This window comes from Bubalus kerabau, chromosome 14, assembly GCF_029407905.1.
Source record: "Bubalus kerabau isolate K-KA32 ecotype Philippines breed swamp buffalo chromosome 14, PCC_UOA_SB_1v2, whole genome shotgun sequence".
In the NCBI taxonomy this organism is placed as follows: domain Eukaryota; kingdom Metazoa; phylum Chordata; class Mammalia; order Artiodactyla; family Bovidae; genus Bubalus; species Bubalus kerabau.
Genome location: NC_073637.1, coordinates 22,660,960 through 22,680,505, shown reverse-complemented (window position 1 = coordinate 22,680,505; position 19,546 = coordinate 22,660,960). Strand labels below are relative to the sequence as shown.

At 42.3% G+C, this 19,546-nt stretch overlaps 1 protein-coding gene across 2 annotated transcripts in view; it reads right to left on the bottom strand.

The window, feature by feature from the left end:
* The window catches only part of SNTG1 (syntrophin gamma 1), a 147,160-nt gene that overhangs the window by 52,302 nt on the left and 75,312 nt on the right, over positions 1-19,546 (bottom strand). For both annotated transcript variants that reach the window (XM_055545957.1, XM_055545958.1), the window contains exon 11: positions 16,214-16,252. In XM_055545957.1, coding sequence (XP_055401932.1) covers positions 16,214-16,252 — 39 coding nt within the window. The remainder of the gene's footprint in view (positions 1-16,213; positions 16,253-19,546) is intronic.

Genomic DNA, 19,546 nt, shown 5'->3' with positions numbered 1-19,546 from the left:
GCCAGGCTTGAACCCATTCCCCCTGCATTGGACGTGTGGAGTCTTAACCACTGGACTGCCAGGGTAGTCCCCTTGATACAATAGTGTGGGTTAAAGGAAATATTTCAAAGAGAATTACAGTATGATATTTTAAATTTATTTCTGCATCTTAAAATACAGAAACTAGACAATAAATTAATCTCTAGATAGCTAATTTGAATAAATTCTTTGAGAAACTAAATGCATCCAACGCTATTATGACTTATCCCTGATGCACATGTCCACCACCATGGGCCGCTTAGTGACGTGGCCTTTCACGAGTGTCATCAGGTAACAACTACACCTTCTTGACATGTTTCCAGTCTGGCTTACAGTCATTTGGGACCAACTTGGAACATTGCTTATGAACACTCAAACCACCATCTAAAGAATTTAAAAAGGAAAAAATCATTATTATTTTCAGAATTTTGGGTGTTCTGGAGTGTTTATTTTGGCAAGACACTTCAACCTGAATTAGGTTTAAAGACTAGCTTTCAGCCAGGAGAGTGAGGGGAATATTCTTCTCATTCTCTCTTTTGGAAAAATTTGATTTTAAGTTAGAAGATTAGAATTCCAGCTTATGTTCCATCATTTACTCACTGTATGATCTCAAGAGAATACCAACCCAGACCAAAGTTAATAAGTATTCAATTAAATGTATACAAAATGTAATATTATGCCAATTAAAAATGTATCCATTTCTTTACAGTTAAAAAAAATACATTAGAAAATAACCCAAATTAATCCTGAGATGTTTGTGATCAATCTTCCCTTTGTCAAAAAGATAAGGCATCCAATTTTGGGTCTTGTTTGGAGCAAAGATAAAATAGAAGCTTGTCATTGACTAACTTCAGTTCAGTTCAGTTCAGTCACTCAGTCGTGTCCGACTCTTTGTGACCCCATGAATTGCAGCACGCAAGGCCTCCCTGTCCATCACCAACTCCCGGAGTTTACTCAGACTCACATCCATCGAGTCGATGATGCCATCCAGCCATCTCGTCCTCTGTTGTCCCCTTCTCCTCCTGCCCCAATCCCTCCCAGCATCAGGGTCTTTTCCAATGAGTCAACTCTTCACATGAGGTGGCCAAAGTATTGGAGTTTCAGCTTCAGCATCAGTCCTTCCAATGAACACCCAGGACTGATCTCCTTTAGGATGGATTGACTAAAGACTGAACTAAATGTTGTTGTGAGAAAAGATTTATGAAATCTGTATCATAAGCCTGTTCTCACAATTCAGCTGCTTCCTGACCTTGGAAAAGTCATTTAACCAATACTGCATGTTAAGCTCCTGAAAAGGAAAGATGGATTATTTATGCCGGGTCATCAAAGCCTAAAAAGGTTTAGCTTCTAGAGATAACAGAAAGAGAACGCACTGAACAGAATTAATCTTCTGAGGTTTTTCTCTGTAAAATGCGAAAACTAAACTCAATAATCTATAAACTAACTCTAAATTAAAGGCTTTATGATTTTAATGAATATGACAGTATCATGTGTGCATGCATGCTAAGTCACCTAAATCATGTCTGAATCTTTGGGACCCCCATGGACTGTAGCCTGCCAGGCTCCTCTGTCCATGGGCTTCTCCAGGCAAGAATAATGAAGTGGGTTTGCCATGCCCTCCTCCAGGGGATCTTTCCAACCCAGGAGCTGAACCCGAGTCTTAAGTCTCCTGTGTCTCCGGCAGGTGGGTTCTTCACCAGTAGTATCACCTGGGAAGCCCTGATTGTATCATAAGAAACTTATTCATGACAATGCTAAGATTTAGAGGTAATTTTAGTTATGATCTTGGAGTACAGTGAGGTATCAGCATGTTTCTTATCAGGTAAGTGCAACGTTGTACTGGAACCACCAGTGTGCTAGGAGCAGGGGCATTGGGACCACTGACAGGCTAGGCTCCTATTCTACCTGCTGGATGCATTTTGATACCCAGCCCCTGGCAGGTGGTGGAGCTGCAGGACTCGGCCCTGGATGACCATGAGGAAAGGGTCTGCCTGCCTGTTCAGAATGCCTATCCTGGACTGTTAGTGAGAAGTTAATTTTATATCATGTTTAAGACATTACACTGTCGGTATTCTCTGTTATGACAGGTTAGCCTAATATAATGATTATAATGATTAGAGAAATGAATATTGTAATAATTACTTGTTTTAAGCATTAATATAAGCATTATTATCATTCTTTAAAGCTGCTTTTAAATATGATCTAATTATATGGGGGTCTATCTCAGGACTATTTTTTTTTCCAGTAGTCATGTATGGATGTAAAGAGTTGGACCATAAATAAGGCTGAGTGCTGAAGAATGGATGATTTCAAACTGTGCTGTTGGAGAAGACTCTTTAGAGTCCCTTGGACTGCAAGAAGATCAAACCAGTCAGTCCTAGCAGAAATCAGCCCTGAAAATTCATTGCAAGGACTGATGTTGAAGGTGAAGCTCCAATCCTCTGACCACCTGATGCAAAGAGCCAGTTCATTGGAAAAGACTCTGATGCTGTGAAAGATTGAAGGCAGGAGAAAGGGGAGACAGAGGATGAGATGGTCAGTAGGCATCACCTACTCAATGGACATGAATTTGAGCAAACTCTGGGAGATGGTAAAGAACAAGGAAACCTGGTGTGCTGCGATCCATGGGGTTGCAAAGAGTAGGACATGACAGCAACTGAACAAAACCAACCATCTCAGGAAGCATGAATGATTATCTCCTCAAAACTCAGTGTCTTACTTATACAAAGAGAAGATGATGAGTTTACACTAGTCCTTCCTTTCTAAGTTATCATGAATCCTTGTCAGCGGCCTACTCCTGCCAGACACCTTGCAGGATGTGGGAAGTGAAGTCACTTCCTGCAGCTCGTACTAATTGAGCCTCCAGATTACCACTGGGTCCCGAGCTATGTGATCAAGCACAAGTCTTAAGAGAATTTCTTAGAACCATTTAAAATTTCTGAAGAACGAAAGAAAATGGAAAGTTTTTAAAAAAGTGCATGCTACCATGATGACTGATGGCACAGAGTTCTGCACCACCCCTTCTGCTAAGGGCGTGTAGGAACTTAAGAATAGTGTAGTTGCCACCCCTTAATTATTTAAGGTTACATGAGTGCAGAAGAGCTACTGCATATGTAACTAAAGCCTCTAATCAGAGCTGAATCAGGTAAGCCATTTAACAGAGACTGGAAAGAGCAGGACGATGCCCTTGGCCTTGAAGACACCAACATGCGGGAGAGAACCCTGTTCTCAAATTCATGTCCACCGAGTCAGTGATGCCATCAGATCAACTCATCCTCTGGATGAGAGGAATGATGGGGAGCCCCTAGAAGCCAAGGATCTCAGCCCCACAGTTTGAACGGGACCCTTGAAGAGAACTCCAAGCCTCCCGTGCGATGATAACAAAGGTCAGAACCATGACTGCATTCTTGTGAGACCCTGGGAGGAGGACCTGAGCTTGGATTCTTGACCAGAACAAAATGGGAGATAAGTGTGTGCTGTATAATGTGGCTGCATGCACAGTCACATGTTGTACAGTGGAAAACTAACACAGGATTTTTCACTGGAATAGAGTTCTGCTTTTATAAACAGCCAAGAGATGGGAGCAGCTTGAGAAACAGTTGGTGGAGACTGGAAGAGTATGGGCCGGTGGGGAGGAGAGTGAGAGAGTGAGTCTATATCACAGGACAGAAGACAATCTCACCGTTGGTAGAAACCTGCACAGGGGGCAGTTGCCTGCCAGGGAGAGATCAGAAGAGAGTCAGGAGCATGTTATTGGAAACGAGAAGACAGAGACCCTTGCTGGTCATGGCAGGAAGCTTGATGTCACTGTTTCCTGCAGGAATGTGGAAAGCAGAAACGGTCAGTAGTCATGTCTACCTGGTTACACCCCTATGCTGCAGGTGCTGCCTGGTTTCTTCATTATTCGATCATAAAATGTGAGAGGAGGGGAGGAAGGGAGGACCTTGGTGACAAACTATCAGATTCAAACAAACAGGATTTGGTGATTCTTTTGGGTGTGTATGTGTGTGTGCACATAAGTTTTCTTTTTTTTTTTTTTATTGGAAGTGGATTGTTTTACAAACTTGTGTTGGGTTTGATGGCTCTGAATAGTCTCAGCTTCTTCAGATGCCAAAATATGCTGAAAATTGGGTGGCTTGAAATCCTAGCATGGGGGCAATCCTAGGTGTGTAACACAAAAGCTTTTCCTCAAATCTTAGAAGGATCAAAACTTCTCACAGAGGGTCTTCTGAAGGGATTAAGAACTTGACTCAGAGATCGCCTCAGCTAGACCAGAGGGTCTCTGGGAATCTGAAGGTGTTTGTCGTCCCCAGGCCTCTCAGCAGGAGGCTGGGAGAGAGAGACCGGCTCAGAAAGATCTGTGAAGTTACCTTTTGTCCCACACAGTGAAGGAATGCATCTGAAATCCATGAGAGTCCTAGAAACTGGTAAGAAAACTGAGCAGCAGCTGGGACAGAGTGAATGCAGAATCAAAGGAGGCTTTGAGAATCCCTAAATGCTACTGGCAGGGACAGTCCATGAAACTGCTCAGGGACAGACACTACTACCTTTCATGATGAAGGAAAGACTGACCTTTGTTCAGAGGTCAAGAGCCCAGGGCTGCAGTGGAGAGCTACGGAGCCTGGCAGTGCACTCCATGCTAGAAGCAAGGTGCAGTGGTTTTCCTTTGTGTCATTCTTCCTTATGAAACATTGTGTGCTCCACTCTCTCATCCCTCAAGTGAACCTCAAGTGAACCACGCATAGTTTTAACTGTTCACCTGGTTTCTCCCTATTGTTGTTTAGTTGCTAAGTCATGCCTGACTCTTTCAAAACCCCACGGACTGTAGCCCGCTAGGCTCCTCTGTCCATGGGATTCTCCAGGCAAGAATACTGGAGTGGGTTGCCATGCTGTCTTTCAGGGGATCTTTCCAAGTCAGGGATGAAACCCACGTCTCCTGCATTGGCAGGCAGGATCTTTACCACTGAGTCACCTGGGAAGCTTTCTCCCTGTAGTGGCTATAATTTTCCCCTCTGTAATGCTCAATTCAGGAGCATTTCTGTAACCATTGTCTGAAAAAGATCAGAGCTGTCTGCTGTCCCAGGACAAACATTATAGGGGTCACAGTCAGAGGACTGAGCAAGGCTCCCACCTGAAGGGCAGCTGAAAACACTTGAGGATGCTCTGTTCACAAGGCTGTTATTTAATCTGCTACCCATCCTCTGCTTAGCACCTCCCCTCAAATCACTCCTTATTAACAAGCAACTAACATGTGACTGTGTGGATCACAATAAACTGTGGAAAATTCTGAAAGAGATGGGAATACCAGACCACCTGATCTGCCTCTTGAGAAATCTGTATGCAGGTCAGGAAGCAACAGTTAGAACTGGACATGGAAAAACAGACTGGTTCCAAATAGGAAAAGGAGTTCGTCAAGGCTGTATATTGTCACCCTGTTTATTTAACTTATATGCAGAGTACATCATGAGAAACGCTGGACTGGAAGAAACACAAACTGGAATCAAGATTGCTGGGAGAAATATCAGTAACCTCAGATACGCAGATGACACCACCCTTATGGCAGAAAGTGAAGAGGAATTCAAAAGCCTCTTGATGAAAGTAAAAGTGGAGAGTGAAAAAGTTGGCTTAAAGTGCAACATTCAGAAAACGAAGATCATGGCATCCGGTCCCACCACTTCATGGGAAATAGATGGGGAAACTGTGGAAACAGTGTCAGATATTATTTTTCTGGGCTCCAAAATCACTACAGATGGTGACTGCAGCCATGAAATTAAAAGACGCTTACTCCTTGGAAGGAAAGTTATGTCCAACCTAGATAGCATATTGAAAAGCAGAGACATTACTTTGCCAACAAAGGTTCGTCTAGTCAAGGCTATGGTTTTTCCTGCGGTCATGTATGGATGTGAGAGTTGGACTGTGAAGAAGGCTGAGCGCTGAAGAATTGATGCTTTTGAACCGTGGTGTTGGAGAAGACTCTTGAGAGTCCCTTGGACTGCAAGGAGATCCAACCAGTCCATTCTGAAGGAGATGAGCTCTGGGATTTCTTTGGAGGGAATGATGCTAAAGCTGAAACTCCAGTCCTTTGGCCACCTCATGCGAAGAGTTGACTCATTGGAAAAGACTCTGATGCTGGGAGGTGGGATTGGGGGCAGGAGGAGAAGGGGACGACAGAGGATGAGATGGCTGGATGGCATCGCTGACTTGATGGACGTGAGTCTCAGTGAACTCTGGGAGTTGGTGATGGACAGGGAGGCCTGGCGTGCTGCGATTCATGGGGTCACAAAGAGTCAGACATGACTGAGCGACTGATCTGATCTGATCTGATCTGAACATGTTCACTTGGGGAAGGCAATGGCACCCCACTCCAGTACTCTTGCCTGGAAAATCCCATGGATGGAAGAGCCTGGTAGGCTGCGGTCCATGGGGTCACTAGGAGTCGGACATGACTGAAGCGACTTAGCAGCAGCAGCAGCAGCAACATGTTCACTGCAGGTGTGCATGGACTTCTTTCAAATCTAATTAACCATCCTTCCACTACCAAAAAACAACATTTCTGTCACCAGCTCATCCTTGCTACAAAATGTGATGAACCACGAAAGGTCTGAGATTTTGCAAGGTACTGAGCTATGAAGATGGTTGGATGGCATCACTGATTTGATGCACATGAGTTTGAGCAAGCTCCAGGAGTTAGTGATGGACAGGGAGCCTTGGTGTGTTGCAGTTGATGGGGTCGCAAAGAGTCAGACACGAACGAGTGACTGAACTGAACTGTTACCCTCTCACAGGTTTACGGATGCTGGCGGAAGATGTTATATTCTTGGGTCAGAGACAGAAGACTTCATATTCACAGCACAGCCAACACCATGAGTATCAGCATTTTGTGACTGAGGTATATGCACAGAACAGGCTGTGTCACATGGGGGTCCCTGAGGTTAGGGAACCAAGATCTTTTATAAAGGGCAATAGGCTCTTTTACTGACAAACCTAGACAGCTTATTACAAAGCAGAGACATTACTTTGCCAACAAAAGTCTGTACAGCCAAAGTTACGGTTTTTCCCGTAGTCATATATGGATGTGAGAGTTGGACCATAAAGAAGGTTGAGAGTCGAAGAATGATGCTTTTGAACTGTGATGCTAGAGAAGACTTTTGAGAGTTCCTTGGACCGCAAGGAGATCACACCAGTCAATCCTAAAGGAAATCAGTCGTGAATCCTCATTGGAAGGACTGATGCTGAAGCTGAAACTCCAATACTTTGGCCACCTGATGTGAAGAACTGACTCATTGGAAAAGACCCTGATGCTGGGAAAGATTAAAGGCAGGAGGATAAGGGGACAACAGAGGATGAGATGGTTGGATGGCATCACCAACTTGATGGACATGAGTCTAAGCAACCTCCAGGAGATAGTGAAGGATAGGGAAGCCTGGCATGCTGCAGTTCATGGGGTCAGAAAGAGTCAGACACAACTTCGAGAAGGAACAAAGGCATGCCTCCCCTGGGCCCTGCCCGGAGATGTTGTCTCTACCTTCTGAGACTTCCAAAGGGAGGGTAAGAAATTCTCCCCTTGGTTCTGAGGAGAAACACTGTCTGATTTACTAAGTCTGCTTTGTAAGTAAACACCCTTGGAGAAACAGTCTGAAACAAAATGCGTGCTCATGAGACAGCATGCAGAGATGCAACATGTCCAAAGAGAAACATCTCCCATTGCACAGCTCCTGCCCTCTTTCCCTGGAACTGGAGGGCCCATTTCTGATACTCTTCAGAGGTAGTATGACAAGGGCAGGTGTGTCTCCTCCACGTGTCACTGGGTCCCACTGATGCCTGACTCAACGATTACTTATCATTTCAAGGTCATGTTTTCCTCACCTTCATTAGTATGAAACGATTCCTTCCCTGCTACTTGTCCAGCCACACACAGTTCCTATTACCCTGGAAACCATCCTACTTTGATCCCTGTAGATGCAAAGCCAGCACACGTGCCACAGGCAGCCTGACTTTCTCCTCTCCTCTCGGATGACCGCCTACCTGCTCCACTCCACCAGGACCTTGTTTCTCATACTTGACATCTGACCTCATGCTTTGTGTTTATGTTTTATCCCCTTTCTCATTGACGACTCTTCCCTCCCAGCTCTGGGCTCCTAGTCCTGCCGGCCTCTCTGATTCAGGTGGGCCTAGGCTCCTCCCACCTGGGGCCTAGGCTCCTCCCACCTGGGGCCTAGGCTCCTCCCACCTGGGGCCTCGGCTCAGCGAGGAGCTGCCACCCAGCTCCTTGGGGGCCTGCGAGTGAACATAAAAGCATCACCTCAGTTTGCCATAAACTGTGACTTCTTGAATATGACACCCTTCATATTTTTAGCTTTGGGTTTGTATATAGTTTACTGCTTTTATAATATTAGGCCCCGAGTTATTCATATTTTTCTCTTTTACTTATTATTTCATGATAGAGCACACAGAATACATTTTTCTTAAGCTAATAGAAGATTATAAAATATAGGACATGATATTTATCATTTTATAACATATTCCTCCATTTCCCAAGCCTACACCTATCTTTTGCAGCTAGTATGTAACTATACATATAAACGTACTTTAAAAGACAGTTTTGTGTTTTGAGCTGTTTTGTTCCTCAGGTAAGGGCATGGCCTATCCTGTGAAAATTAATGACTGGTGAAAAAAACTGCAGTGTTTCTAAACAGTGCAGTGTATCTTTTTGACGTGAACTTGTTTTTAAAAGTATTTTTTAATTAATTTATTTATTTGGTTGTGCTAGATCTTTGTCGCTGTGTGGGCGTTTCTCTAGTTGCGGTGAACGAGGGCTCCTCTCTCCTTGTGGTACGCGGGCTTCCCATCGCAGGGCTTCTCTTCTCGAGGAGCTTGGGCTCTAGTGTGCAGGGGCAGTAGTTGTGGTGTGTGGGCTTAGCTGCTCCACAGCACGTGGAACCTTCCCAAACCAGGGATGAAATCCGTGTCTCCTGCACTGGCAGGCAGATTCTTATCCACTGTGCCACCAAGGAAGTCCTTTAAAGTATTTCTTAATGACAGATCATTTGACAGATCAACCACATCATCTGGGTTATATTTTAAGGCTTTGAACAGCAGACAGGAGAGCTGGCTCATTGCCGACATCATCAAAACTGCAGTAAGGGACTTCGGGCAGGTTCTGCAGTGCACGCACTACGGAGTTTAGAGTCAATCCATTAACCCCAATGGGATGAATGGTTCTTTTACGTGAACATTCTTGCTGTGCTTTTCTGTAGTGCTTAATCACGTATATCTTCTTTCACATTTCAGAGGAAAAGGAGTATACAATTTGGTCAATTAAATCACACTTAGAGAAGTGATAAAGGAAGTGAAATATAGCCACTGTCCTATCCACATGTGTTTAAAAGCATGAACTTTTTCACCAAGAGGACTTACCTTTACTTACCTTTTGCTAATTTGCCCATTTACACATTAACGGGCAAATTAAATTAAACGGGCACTACTCACTGCCCCTCTTGAGTAGTGAGGGATAGGGAGGCCTGGCATGCTACAATCCATGGGGTCATAAAGAGTTGGACACCACTTAGAGACCGAACAGCAACAGCAACATCAAATTAACAATGAGTGGCTCTGAATCTCAGAGCCAGAAGGTTTACTTATGAAACCTCTGCCACTATCTTTTCACAATGGTTTATAAGCTAATAGCTCCTACAAGAGTTAATTTATATGGGAATATTATTTTTTACAAAGTTTTAAGTTCCAGCATATTTTATTGCCAAATATTATAAAATGAACTAAACAACAACACTCATTATCACCAGATCATGTGACTCTATGATTTGCTGTCATTGTTTATAAACTGAATATATGAAAAATACATGAAGAATGGAAAAAAAAATTGCCCTTCAGTTGAAAAAACCCTCGGCTTTGAAATCCAAGATAAAGACCAATTGTCAGTCCCATTAATAGAATATTTTGTTTAAAAAGGATGCAGACACTCATGCAAATATCTTTGATACAGCAGACACAGATGATGAAAAAAATACGCATCATCTTATTAGATTACAAATTTTGAGCTAGCTGGTTTTAAGTGACGGGACAAAGACTAGACAACCAAAAGATCAGAGCTGATGGTGAAGAAACATAAGCCCTTAATTTTGAGGCTGCCCGATTGCTAGGAAGCAGGGGTTGGGGCTGGATCAGTTCAAATGCCGCAATGATCACTGTTCCTACCAAGATTCAGCTGTTTTTCTTGAATAAACGCTCACTGAGTTCAGCATACTCTTGGTGAATTTCCATAGATCTGAAAATTTTAATTCAGACCATTTTGCCAGTTCTTTGTTACTTTTATGGAGAAACAAGTGTTTGGAGGTCCTAACTCCTCTCTTTTCCCTAATGTTACTTCAAAACTCAATTTTTAATGTGTCCTTTAATTTCTCAGCACTCTCAACACAACTGGAGATTACTAGTCACTTTTTCTCTGTTGTTTCCAGAATTCTATGTATTCGTCTAAAATAATGTTTCCAAATTTTTATAGCTAGTCAAAAATGAATAACATTTATATGATAAACTTATTGAGGTAATAATTTATTGTAAATGAGTATGTGCTGTGTATGTGCCGTGCTAAGTTGCTTCACTTAGTCGCTAAGTCGTGACTCACTCTTTGAGACCCTATGAACTGTAGCCCGCCAGGCTCCTCTGTCCATGGGTATTCTCCAGGCAAGAATACTGGAGTGGGTTGCCATGCCCTCCTCCAGGAGATCTTTCTAATCCAGGGATCAAACCTGTGTCTCTTATCTCTCCTGCATTGGCAGGTGGGTTCTTTACCACTATTACCACCTAGGGAGTATAGTTTTTATGTATTCAGACTACTATAATTTAATAACTCTATTTTGCACAGTGCCTGATATAAAGGGAGATCAGTATTAATATTTTCATGATGAATTAATTCTCAATAACCCTTCTTCTTAGGAATTATAGAAAATATTAATTGCAAAGTGCCATTTTATGGGAGTAATGCGATGTATTTCAGGATGGAGGAGTTTTGGTTAATAAAGATTAAACATTAGAAATGCAACAAGTCGTGACTCAGAAGGCTATGTGCACAAAGCGCTGCATGTAGGTCTACTTGTGTACATGACCTGTAACTGAGTGAACTAGCACAACACAGTTTCACACCCAACTGAATATCCCTGTGTAATCTATCAGCAGGACCCCATTATCACTGTTATCACCATTATCATATGCACCGAGTATCCCTGTGTAATCTAGCAGCAGGGCCCCCATTATCAGTGTTATCATCATTATCACAGGCACTGTGTATCCTTGTGTATTCTAGCAGCAAGACCCCCATTATCACTGTTATCACTGTTATCACCATTATCTCATGCACTGAGTATCCCTGTGTAGTCTCACAGCAGGACCCCCATTATCAATGTTATCACTGTTATCATCATTATCACACGCACGGTGTATTCCTGTGTAGTCTAGCAGCAAGATTCCCATTATCATTATTATCACCATGATCTCATGCACTGAGTATCCCTATGTAATCTAGCAGCAGGACCCCCATAATCACATGCTTTTCAGGAAAAGTCATCATTCGCAGCTGAATCTCACTCTGCACTTCACAAATGAACCTGATCTGAATTGTGCTAATGGCTATGCTCCAGACACAAAGAGGAAATGAGAAAGTTGTTCTGAACAAAAGTGAACTGGGAGAAACTGTACTGACTCTACTGTAATTTCAAGTCTAGACAATAATTAAGATGGAGCCAAACCCCAATGGCCTTGATATAATATTATTTCTTAACTTATCTGGCTCCCAAACATTTTAATAACAAAAATGGCTTTAGCTTTATTGAGGTACAATGACATGAAGAAAGTACACATATTTAAAGGGTAAAATCTGATAAGTTTTGACATACATGTGAATCCACAAACCATTATTACAGTCAATATAATGAACTTATCACCTCCCAAAGCCCCCTCCTGTCCCTTTATAACCTGTCCCTGACCTGGGAGACCAGTCTATCCTAAAGGAAATCAGTCCTGAATATTCACTGGAAGGACTGATGCTGAAGCTGAAACTCCAATACTTTGGCCACCTGATGTGAAGAGCCAACTCATTGGAAAAGACTCTGATGCTAGGAAAGATTGAGGGCAGAGGACAAGGGGATGACAGAGGATGAGACGGTCGGATGGCATCAGTGACTCGATGGATGTGAGTTTGAGTAAACTCCAGGAGTTGGTGATGCACAGGGAGGCCTGGCGTGCTGCAGGCCATGGGGTCACAAAGAGTCGGACATGACTGAGCAACTGAACTGAACTGAACTGGCCTGGGAGGGGCTAGCAGAGAGTAACACACAGTGTGAAAACACAATGAGAAAAGTCAATTGTTCAAATGTAAAAATAATAACATAAACTTATTAGAAATCAGCAATGGATTGCTTTTCTCCTTTTATTAATCTTGAATGGATAAACTCTAAGAACAACATAAATCCTATAAGCCACTAACAAAGCGTGCTGATTTAGGTGACATAAAATACAACGGTTAAATTCCCTTCATGTATTGAGTACACAGTGCTTACAAATAAATAAGAAAACAACAAGAATAAAAGAGGAACATGTTCAAAAGGGTAGAGAAAGGCAAGCGAAAGGATACGCCAGTGTCATTTCAAGTTGCTCAACCTCATGCACGATATGAGAAATGCATCCTGAAAATGGCCAGTGCACACGTTTCTCCAGGTATCCAAGTGGACAGAGATGATTCCGGTCCACAAAAAGCAAAATAGAATGTAGGAAGAATAAGGACAGACCTAATACACATCTGTTTTCAAAACAGAAATGCAATGTCCTTGTGCAGGAACTGAAGAGGGGAAGAAAGTGAGAGAAGTCACAGGGGAAGGAATCCAGGCTGGGGTGGGGGAAGGCAGGAGCTTATGCAGGAGGCTGGGGAGGAAACCCTCCCCGTGGGAAGGAGGCTGGGCTGTTACTCTTGCTCCCAGATGTAGGCACTCGGGCATCTTCTTGTGCATAACATATGTCTGTTTCATCCTTTATTACACCCTTTATTAAAAGTAGAAGTTTATCTAGTCCCTCGTCCTTACTTGCCACTGGTACCTCATATGCTTTCTTGAAGAGTCTTCCAGACCAGCACCAGGAAAGCCAGCTCACCCTATGATGGTTGCTCACTACCCCACCGGTGGGATGTTCAGGTTGTGGATCTGGTTTTCTTCATCATGCTCCAGGGTTAGCGTGGTTCTCTAACCTCAAGTCTTATAGAAACTCTTAGCCATCAAATCTCTTCACAAGTTCGTCATCTCCAGTCTTTCTGCAGAATTTTTCTTTTTGGAGCCTCTCATTCTAAACTTCAACTCTTACATCATTTTTCATATTTTCAGCCCTTTCTGTATAGGATGTATTCTGATGGTACTCTCAGATACACTACTTCCAATTACATGTTTTATCTTTATTTTTATTTGTTCTATTATTCAGTTGGCTAATTGATTATAAGCTTAAACATATTAATGCTTTATTCATTTTTGAACTTCTGTTGAGTTGTTTTGCAAATCCACAATTTTTGATACCACTTCTTGTTCTTGCCTTACATTTTGTACCACCTTATTAAAAAAAAATAATTTAAAATAGTCGTGGATTGTTCCTTAATCTTCACAGTGTGTTTTCCCTTATGATGGTTTATTTGCTCAAATGGCTTATACTTCTGATAAAAATATTCTTCTCTGAGATGAACTTACTGAGAGTCTGCTGTGCTCTGGAGCATGGGGGTATCTCTGGAGACTCGGTCCACAGCGCTGGCCTCTGCTGGGTGCAGTGACTTTCTCCAGTTCCAACCCCTTTGCATTTTTTAATTTTAATTTCTCTGGTTGGGGTACTAGTACCACAGTGGCTGCACGAAGTCAAAACCAAACCCCACAGGAGGCAGAAGACTTCTGTTCTAATGTATTTCAGCTGATGTCTTTTGGTTTTGTTTAAGACCCAGAGTATCATGGCTATGAGGGGACTTGAATACTGTAACATTATGTCTGATGTTATTTAATAAAAAGCATATATATAAACATATATACTTATATTGAATCTGAGCATCAGAGAATGCTACCTGAAAATTAAGTTTGAAGAAATTTGAGATGAAAGCAACTAGTCCAAGGTAAGAGTTTGAGTGCTAAATCTCGATGAGAAATTAGATTACATATAATTTTCAATTTTTGTTCCTTGAAGTGGCTCAGATTTTAGGCAGAAGATGTACCCTGATCTCCTAATGCACGGCTATTACACTACGTGGGTGAGTTCTTCCTATTAAGCATAGATACGAAGGTTGAACTATAAAGTAATCCTATATCCCGAAAGACTTCATTTACAAGGTGGGAAGTAGTGAGGGAAAAATCTATTAGCTGTAGCTTTCAGTTGTTAAAGTATCTAGAATTCATTGTGATTTCAAATTGTGAGATGCTAGGAGATTTGAAATAAAATTTCACTATAATCATAATATTGAAAGGTTAGCAGATAAACAGCCGTGGATGCTTATCTGTGTTTATTAAATGTGAGTAGAATATTAAAGTTTTTGATTTCTTCTATAATCAAGGTTTTCCAGATTTTTACTGACTTCACTCAGCATTATTTAAAACCTAGATAAAAGCAGGGGTGGTGAGGAATGAGACAGGTCCCTGAAGGGAATGTGTAGGGAGTGTTCCACATGGTTGTCATCATGGGGAATAAAGCATAGCTGTGGACTAGTCAGGGTTAGGAAACATTCCTAGTGATGAAATCACACTAATTATTGATACTTCACATGCTGAGGGTTGAAGGGACAAGAGAGGGGATAACATAAATATTAGAGTCACTTTTAAAGAAACACTTCATTTGTATTTTTGGCAAGAATTCCCCAAAAGAGCAGGTCTACATTTTTACACTTCTGACTATAAAACAACCCTATCTCGTCCTGGGCATTGCAAACTTCCCTCACAGCTGAGGCTTCCAGTTGAACAATTTACCCTTAATGCCTGGCTTTTCCCTCCTGTTCAGCCCCGTGAAGCTGTAAAGTGTTTTCCCAGATGTGACCTGTGCACTCCAGCCTCAGAATCACCTGCGGTGGATGGAGCGATGCCCCAGTGTCCCAGGCATCACCCCAGAGCGAGTGAGTCAGGTGCTCTGGGCTGAGCCTCGTCTCTGCCCGTGAACAAGCCCCATGTGCCCGCACTTGCTGTGGTTCTGGGAGGCACAGACACCCCTCCAACCCTGTACCTGCCAAGAGTGTGGCATGGCTCAGAGGCAGGGGCCCGAGGGAAGGGAACTGGTCCCCCTGGCCTCACCCCAAGCAAGACAGGTCAGGGCTGTAGGCACAGCAGGCTCTGCAAAGCTGCCCACCACCTCACTCAGCCACATGGGCTCTGTGGGCGGCCCGGGCAAGGCGCACCCTGAACACCACAACCTACCCCAGAACATAAGTTCTCTGTTGCAAGGAACACACACATCTGACACGCTGATGCAAGCAATAGCATATGTTGAGAAATTTTGTTCTCATTTAACTTTATAAACACATATGAGATGGTTGCCCTTACACAGATGCTACTGATATGGGACCCCAGGCTTAGATGAAAAGGAACTTGGTTTTAACATACTGAAAGTTATTTTAAAATTTTACCATGGAAGCTAACTAGTGGTGGGTATGCCATTTAGGAATTGATATCGTCGATGTTCAGATTGTGGTCAGTGGCTGTGGACTGAGGCTGCTGTGGGGAGTCAGTATCAGCGTCCTGCCACCGAGCCCCCTCCCCGTCCACACACTGGACGGGGACAGCTCAGCGAGTCCAGGCGGTGAGCCTTCACTTCCTTTTCTTATTCTATTAATAGCTAATGCTTATATTATGGTTGTGAAAGCAATAGAAGTTAAGTTTAACATAATAAAATTATTACCATTTCCTTCCCCAATGCATGAGAGTGAAAAGTGAAAGTGAAGTCACTCAGTCGTGTCCGACTCTTTGCGACCCCATGGACTGCAGCCCACCAGGCTCCTCCGTCCATGGGATTTCCCAGGCAAGAGTACTGGAGTGGGGTGCCATTGCCTTCTCCGAATTAATTAATAATTCGTACGAATTATTTCCATGTAAAACTAAAGGCAATCAAAATTACCATTTGTAACAGATAAAATGAAAGAAATATACAGTTTGACTTTGCATGTGTTTCTCCATCTTACCTGCTGGTTTACAGGAAAGTTTCTGTTGATTTTTTTAATCTGAAAAAATAAACAAAGAAAAGTGAGGTCAGCAAAGATAATGTAATACAAGAACCCCAGGTTTATGGGACTCTCTTCTTAGTGAGTAAACTAAGAGTAAACTCTATTGTTGACACACTAAAATCATTGCATATCAAGCACCAATTAGGAATGTTTTTTTAAATTCTGACTGTCAAAAGTGTCCCAAATTTCATATACGAACATTTCAGAAATATTTCAACTTAACCATATTCTCTTGATGAGAAATGAAAAGCCTCTGATCCCACACAATCTACCGAGAATGTACAGCATAAATTTTTGTAACTTCTTTCATTATTCACTTTCACTTCATATTATATTTAATAGATAAGAGAACAGAGGGGATGGAATATTCAGACACTATAGGATACTGTATATTATCAAGATAGTTGCAGTCAGGATTACAAATAAAATAAACATTTAAGACCATTTATTGAGTGAACTGGAGAAGGAAAAGGCAGCCCACTCAGTATTCTTGCCTGGAGAATCCCATGGTCAGAGAAGCCTGGCGGGCGGGCTGCAGTCCATGGGGTCGCAAGAGTCGGACACGACTTAGTGACTATGCTGCCACCACCACCGTTGAATGAAATGTTATAAAAATTTAGAATAAATCTGCGGAGTTTCCTCTGTATCAAGTCATGTAAACAAACTTTAAAGACCAAATGAAAAATGATTATCAGATTTAGACAAATGACCTTATAACACATGAAATCTTCATTCAACAGAACTTTTACTAATTAAAACCTTCTTTTTCACTGGTTTTCTAGAGAAACTTAAATGATGCTCTCTGTATGCTATAATCTGACATCAGACTAAACACAGACTGTTTTCACTTAGAAAATGTTCTGTTGAATTGCTTTGTTTTTCCTTGTTTTAGTGTTAGTTTACCTTTGTCTTACTGATAAACATGAATTAAGAGGAGATGCAAGGAGGCACAAACTTGGAGAAGCGAAATGGCCCGTGGATGAGAACAGACTCACTGGTGGAGACATGTCATTTAAAATATGAAAAAAAAAGCTGACAATTTGAGAATATTTGTGTGATTCCTCAGGGTCATGTATAAGAAGCATATCTTTCTTGTTCTGCTCAGTCATGCCCAACTCTTTGCGACCCCATGGACTGTAGCCGCCAGGCTCCTCTGTCCACAGGATTCTCCAGGCAAAGAATACTGGAGTGGGTTGCCATGTCCTCCTCCAGGGGACCTTCCCAAACCAGGGATTGAATCCAGACCTCTTGCATTGGATTCTTTACCATCTGAGCCACCAGGGAAGCCCAAGAAAACTGGAGTGGGTAGCCTATCCCTTCTCCAGGGGATCTTCCCAACCTAGGAATCAAACTGGGGGTCTCCTGCATTGCAGGTGGATTCTTTACCAGCTGAGCTACCAGGGAAGCAGGTTGCTCTAATTGTTTAAAAGTATTTTCTGCTCTGATGAGGAGTCAACCAAGGAAAGTCTCTAGAAGTAAAGATGCTTTCAACCAAAGTCAGGATAGTTTGAAGATGGAGACAGAAGAGCAGATCCCTAAATGTGTTTTACCAATCAATCAAAAACCCACAATGAACACTTTGTGGAACAATACTTGTTACCAGTTTTTTTTTTTTTATAAAATTCCACCAATATATTTTTTAATTTTTTTAATTGGAGGATAATTGCATTACAATGTGTTGGTTTCTGCTGTATAGCATTGTGAATCCACCATCTGTATACATATACGACCTCCCTGCCCCGCCCCCATGCCAGCCCTCCAGGTCATCACTGAGCCCTGAGTTGAGCTCCCTATGCTGTACAGCAGCTTCCCACTAGCTCCCTATTTTACATGTCCACTAACATTTTATGTTGACCGTTGTCTCTGAGGGCATACTATATAGTATTGCATTTTTAAGTTCCTCCATCATGTAATTTTAGTTCTATGAATGAACTAAAATTTAGTTCAGTCATAAAATGTATGACTGAAGTTAAATCAATGATACTTCTTTGCATAGTATTTACTTAAAACAACATTCAACAAATATTGTTTTTCAAAATCAAGTCTATGCCATCAAATGTACTTAAAATCGGGTCCTCCAGATTTATTTAAAGGAGGTGTACTTACACTCTCCTTCGAAAAATGACTTAGTAACTTCAAGGTATTTGACTATGAAATGCATATAAATCAATAGTCATCCTAAATTTTAAACTAGACAAATAAAATACATTTTAAACAAAATACATTTCATTAAAAAATAAAATTCATAACAATTAGCCTTATATGAAATCATGGGCTTCCCTGGTGGCTCAGTGGTGAAGAATCTGCCTGCCAATGCAGGAGACGGGGGTTCTACTCCCTAGGTCAGGAAGATCCCCTGGAGGAGGAAATGGCAACCCACTCCAGTATTCTTGCCTGGGAAATCCCATGGACAGAGGAGTCTGGCAGGCTACAGTCCATGGAGTCACAGAGTCAGACACAACTGAGCCACTAAACAATGACAAATATGAAATCTACAGATCCATTTCTGAATGTCAAATTTCTTCTAAATTAAAATATTATACTGTGGTATTATTCTAGGGTGACTGTTTTTAGGCCTTTAAGGGCCTGTGGAGAATAAATGGTTGAATGCTCCCAGAGGTGTTTAATGTCAGGGGCTATTTCAATGCATTACAGAGCTACAATCATTGAGACAGGGTTTTCCACTGCAAAACTAAATGTGACAATGAATTTTGATAGAAAATTAAAACTGAATATAAAATGCATATTACTGAGTTAACAATAAAGATTGTATTAAATGTGAATGGAGAACAACACTTTAAAAAGTGGTTAATTACTTGAAAAACAATGTCTCACCTGCCAACTCCCAAAACAGCCCATATTTAGCCTATAGATTTAAGGCGGCTTGGGGTGGCCTGAGGCACGCCAACCTTCCTATTGCTAGCAATGGAAGCAGAAAGATAAACCTAGCAGCAGCACTTTTTGTGAAGACTTCTGAGAGCCCCCTGCACAAGTGTGGCTGAGATTCTGGATGTGAGTGGCTCAGAGGCGGGAGCGGACCCTCCGCAGTCACTAGCGGGCTCAGGGGGGTGTCCACTAATCGCTCAGATGGGACCAGGTGGACCGAGGGAGAAGCAGAGCTTTTGCTTTCTCCTGCGATAACCTGGGCAGCACTTGTGATGGGTAGGGCTTCAAACACAACACAGGTCTCTACCTCAACATGTGTGCTGAAGTCTGGATCTGAAAACCTATGAACACAGACAAGGGTTTTGTTAATTTGTGCTGAGGGAGAAGCTGGGAGAAGTCATTATC